Source organism: Acipenser ruthenus, chromosome 5 (genome assembly GCF_902713425.1).
Source record: "Acipenser ruthenus chromosome 5, fAciRut3.2 maternal haplotype, whole genome shotgun sequence".
In the NCBI taxonomy this organism is placed as follows: Eukaryota; Metazoa; Chordata; class Actinopteri; order Acipenseriformes; family Acipenseridae; genus Acipenser; species Acipenser ruthenus.
Genome location: NC_081193.1, coordinates 53,790,918 through 53,796,515, shown reverse-complemented (window position 1 = coordinate 53,796,515; position 5,598 = coordinate 53,790,918). Strand labels below are relative to the sequence as shown.

General features: G+C 39.1%; 1 protein-coding gene across 2 annotated transcripts in view; it reads left to right on the top strand.

Annotated features, from left to right (window-relative positions):
• The window catches only part of fdft1 (farnesyl-diphosphate farnesyltransferase 1), a 39,272-nt gene extending 34,213 nt beyond the window's left edge, over window positions 1–5,059 (top strand). For both annotated transcript variants that reach the window (XM_034004949.3, XM_034004948.3), the window contains 3 exons: window positions 3,057–3,233; window positions 3,622–3,774; window positions 4,223–5,059. In XM_034004949.3, the coding sequence (XP_033860840.1) occupies window positions 3,057–3,233; window positions 3,622–3,774; window positions 4,223–4,447 (555 nt within the window). In that variant the 3' untranslated portion in view covers window positions 4,448–5,059. The remainder of the gene's footprint in view (window positions 1–3,056; window positions 3,234–3,621; window positions 3,775–4,222) is intronic.
• The last annotated feature ends 539 nt before the right edge of the window (window positions 5,060–5,598 follow it).

Genomic DNA, 5,598 nt, shown 5'->3' with positions numbered 1-5,598 from the left:
TTGACCGTGCTCCAAGGGATATTCAAGGCCTTTTGATATTTTTTTTTATACCCACCCCTGATCTGTGCCTTTCAACAACTTTGTCCCGGGGTTCTTTTGAAAGCTCCTTGGTGCTCATCGTTGAGTCTTTGCTTTGAAATGCACTACCCAGCAGAGGAAACCTACAGGAACTGCTGAATTGATCCTGAAATCATGTTCAGGATAACCTGTGTTAAATCACTACAATTTAACACAGGTGGAGGCCACTTAACTTGGTGTGTGATTTTGAAGGCGATTGGTTACACCTGAGCTAATTTAGGATTGCTATTACAAGGGGGGTGGACAATTATCCAACCAAGCTATTTCAGTTTTTATTTTTAATTAATTTTCTACAAATTGTAGATCAATGGGAAAAAAAACTATTTTAATGCATTTTAATTCCAGGCTATAAGGCAACAAAAGGTGAACATTTTGAAAGGGAGTCTAGACTTTCTATAAGCACTGTAACTGTACTGCACTGGCCCTTGGGGATTGTGTGACTGAATTATCAGGTCCCTAAATCTGTTTATTGGGGTAATGGGACAGAAAGGTAACATTTGTTACATTTACTAAAATAAAAAATATTAAAAATGGTTTTAAAAAGACCAAATTCCCATTTTCTTTTAGATTCCATTAAGGCTGTGTTCGAAGGTTTGTTCGCTAGCCCGGAATTCAAAGGTAGTTCTAAACCTTCGAAGGTTCGTCACCCGGCACAAATCAAAAGATAGAGTGACATTTAATGTGCGATTTTATAGTATTCACACATTGTCAAACAGTTTCTTTTAACAGAAATTTAAAAAAAAACCAGTGTGTGAACCCGTCTGACAAACCTTCGAAGGTTTAAAACAATCTTTGAATATCTGGCTAGCGAACGAACCTTCGGACACAGCCCTACTAGAAACCAATCCTTTAACCCTTCTGCTCTGGTGAACATTCAACCTGTTTGAGGTCTGACTGACATAACGTGACTTTCGGCTTGTGTGTCAGGACAAATATCCACTGAAAATACACCGTATTATACCATTCTAAACAGCTGAGAATCTGAAGATTATTAAGAGAATAACATTTTCACTCTATAATGAAATATACCCTACGATTACCTAGTTCAATGTAAAAAAATAAGTTTTAAAATGTACTCATTCATTTTTCCTCAGAAATGTCTCCATACGTGTAATTTAGTGATCTCTTACTGTGGCGGAGTGTCCCGCCCCTTTGTTTATTTATTTATTATGATTTGTTTATTACGGCGAAAGCCGATTTTGTTATTTGTTATTTATATTTTAAAAACCTCGTGAGGATGCGTGACTGATCAGCTACTGATTATTTAACTAGCTGACAGTCACACATCCTTACTAAACTCGTGCAGACTGTGGCCGAGGGGTAATAAGATAATTGACAGCTAGTTAACCCCTCGGCCAGAATATAAGAACCAGCAGCTGTCCGTGCTGGGGAGAGAGGGTTCAGGGAGTAAGGAACGGGAGTTAAGGAGAGGAGAAGAGAAAAACTAAAACAACTGCTATTGTGCTGGAATCGCCAGCACAATATTTGTTAGTAGAATTGTTTGTTTGTTTTGTTTGGCCAACGTGCCCTTTTGTTTCTGTCTTTTGTTTTGTTTAAATATTTTGTTATATTATTTAATAAATACGCCGAGCGCCATAGCGTTCAGCTTCACCCGCCCATCCATTGTTTTGTTTCTGGTACATCCTGGTCCGTGACGTCACCACACACGCCACTCAACAGCAGCTCGACCACACTTACCTACAAGTCTGACATAGTTTTTAATCTTTTTAGTTTTAATTGTTTTTGTTTGTGTCATCCACAAAAATTAGATGGGCTCTGTTTTGTTTGTTTTCTTTATCTTAATTTCCTGAAGCAAAAGTCATTTTTGATCACTTCATTAATTTAATCACAATTTTAATGTTCATTCTTTAATAAAAGCAAAATCCCAAAAGTGATATTCTGTTTGTGTGAGTGTTTTGTGGGACGGTGAGGGGGCAAGTAGATTTTTGTTTTTTTTAGCATTTTGTCCCTTGGACAAGATGTGTTTTTTTTTTTTTTTTTTTTTTTTTTTTTTGCACACCCCTGTTGGCGTTTTTGTTCCTGAAATGATTTACATTGCCCATAAGCCAAGTTAATTTAATATTGCAGTGTACGGTGAAAAATGAAGGAAGGAGACACATACAATTTGCAGGTACTTGAATCCACGGTTTATTGGGACGATTATTCGGCCCGTTAGCCTGGGCCACACCAAAAACAACAAACAGTCTTGCACTCTCACAGAGCAGCACATTCACACAGCAGCTTGTCTCACTCGGCTCTGCCCGCGCTGATGTGGGCACCCCCCTATATGCTTTCATGTGCCCGCCTCCGTTGACGTTCCTGCCTAAACCAAGTGACTAAAGCAGAGTTTAATTCATTGTCTTTAGTGCGGCACATTTTATTTTCCTAGAGCAGCCCTCTTTGGAGTCAATCCTTATGAAGAAAACCTTTTAGTTTATCTTTGTCTTTTAGCCATCCACGCAATGTCGATTCTGTAACATTTATATCTTTTGAAACTGCTGCAGGAGTTTCACCTTTTCTTACTCTGTCCACCGCATCGAGTTTCATTTTAAAAGACAGATTTTCATTTTTTGCTTTCTGCCATACTTTGTACTGTATATCTGGAAATTGCATTATATATAATACTTTTTCCTGCTTCCAGGGTATCGCTACCCCCAGGTCAATCTTTGTTCCCAAAATCAAGTGAGCCTCCCTGTGTCTCTGTTCAGCTGCATCCTTTATCTCTGTGTTATGTCTGTCTCCTATTACTGCAATTTCTATTGGTTGAGCTTTATTGATTTCACCATTGTCATTGTTCAAATATTTATTGATGTAAGATAAACCTCACATTTTTTGTCTTCTGAGTAAAGCTAAAAATTAAGGAGTAAAATATAAGAGTGCTAATGCTCAGATTCAGACTTTGTAAATTACCGGAACCGGAACTGTATATAAAATGTACCTTCATAATGAGTATTTTAAAAAGACTGTTTGTGTTTCAGGCATGGAGTCAATTTACAGCAAGGCTGTGTGACTTTGCTCAGCCTCAGCAATTGGACTCGGCTCTCTGCTGCCTCAATCTGCTGGTGACCGATGCACTGAGGCATGTCCCTGACGTCCTGACATACCTGTCCCGCCTGCGCAACCAGAGTGTCTTCAACTTCTGTGCCATCCCACAAGTAGGCATTGGGAGCAGGGATAAACCTCCTTTCCTCTCTTGACCAATACTGCCTATCCCCCATCACTTTAATCCTTTAAAATCCTTCAAGAGTCCCATAGGGTCTCATCTGGTAAAGGCATGGCTGTGTGGTATCCATGGGTGAGTCATACAGTCAGGGGAGCACAGTTGCCAGTCTTCTCTGGGGATTCTATGGGAAGTAATTTGCTTGGTCCTGGGATCAGAGGATGGAAGAAAGGACATTCTAAATTGCAGAAATAAATCAGGGGTAAAATATTTGAGCAAACTAATTATAAAATAAATAGTCCTTCAAATTAAATAAATCAATACATTTTACCTAAGGTGCTCTTGTTTGTATCCAGTATTTTACCTTAATATTCTATTTGCAGGTGATGGCTATAGCCACGCTGTCGGCCTGCTATAATAACCCCCTGGTGTTCCAGGGTGTGGTGAAGATCCGGAAGGGTCAGGCTGTCACGCTCATGATGGAAGCGACAAACATGGTAGCAGTGTGTGCCATTATCTCCCAGTACAACCAGGAGGTGGGTATGAGCTAGAATCCTGCCTGAGAATAACTCAGATCTCCAAACAGCAAACTGCAGGGTGTGCTCTGCTGTTTAGGGACAGCATCCTACCATAAAATAGCAACTTTAAATCATTCCATTAAAATCTACCATATAACATTCAATTATTGATCCAGTCTTGTGGAATATATTGCAGTACAACATTCAAATATAGATTTCAGATGAAAACCCTGTAGCAGCAGCTATATAGCTTGATCAGTTTTTCTTTCTAAACAGCGTTGTCAAAACCCAAACACTTGCCAATAAGTATATAACACATTATACGGTATATCCCTTAAGTGTAGTCTTCTAAAACCAAACCACCAAATTCCAGCAGTCCAGCTGGTGCTTCAAGGATGAGATGACATTGTGGTAGCAGGTCTCTTAAAGCTCAGACTCACTCTTGTGTCCCTCACTTCCTCTTCAGATTGTGCAGAAGGTGTCTCCCACAGACCCATCACGGGAAAAGACCCTGAAAATCCTGGCATTGATACACAAGCAGATCCTGTCCTGGGAGCCGCTGCCGCCCCGCACCGCTCGCCTTTCCCCTGTCTACCTCTCAGCTGCCTTGCTGCTGGCTGCTCTAAGCTGGCGGTACCTCAGCACAGCCACGGGGCAGAGTGCTAATGTCAATGATGTGCAGGGGCACTGAGGGAGTGTGTCGGAGGATAAATGACCAGGGTTGCGAGACTTTTCTTACAAGTGAAATATGCATCTGCATGTCCAGCTCTGATCAATCACATATTTTGGTTTATTCCAAATTATTGATGTATATATGAAAATTGGGCTCTTTTTTGTGTGTGTGTGTTTTAGTTTTAGCTCAAACTAATACAGCACTGGTTGTGATGCTGCTTACTGTTAAGAACACTGCATCTTGAGGTGGCTGTCTTAGACCGGGGAAAGAATTATGTATTTTTATACAGAATATCTGAGAGGATTATGTAAAATGTTTTTTTCTATTTCATCATGAAGCAGAGCAAAGTTTTGGTGGTCATGACTGACCTAGGTGCACATCTCCCACCCGCCATGTTTTAAGTTTGTTTATTCTTCTAGTTTGTGATCGGTACACCCAATCCCTTCAAGCCCCTGCAACAAAAACAGAACACAGTTCCAATAATTGTTTTTTAAATATATTTTCTTTAAGAGCCACAATTCATTTTTAAATCCGGGGGGGGGGGGGGAAGAGTCTTTTTCATAATATATGTGGTGTAATTGTGATTTGTACATAATTAAATGCATAAGTTATAAAATATCTTTTAATGTTTTTGTGTGTGTGGCATCCATTGTTAAAGAAAACATTGTATTTGGTTTAGCTAAAAGTTTTGTGGCTGAAGAGATCTACACCTCGCTTCAAGTTCGAATCACAATAAAAGATAGAGATTTCAGTGTAATTAAGTCCTCAAAGATGACATCAGAAGAACTTTGAACCAGGATGGCTTACCTTGGTACTAGTAATATAAAAATAAGATAATCCATGTAAAGAGTATCCGAGAAAAACATAATACAAACGGAACTTGCATGTACAGTGTATATAACACCAACACATTATGTCATCCACAAAGAAAAGAACATTATAAACACAGAACCGGATACAGTGGAGACGGTCATATGTTTTTAAGTTTTGCATGTAAATGGAAAAAAATTGTGATGAAACTTTTGCATGTTAATGGGAGTATCATATTGTCTCTGTCATGCTTTTCTATGAAAACATACTGTAAATCAGGCATTGTATTATACTATACCATACTAATACCTCATTTGATTACATAAGGACATATGGGTCTTAAAAACTACAAAGCCATT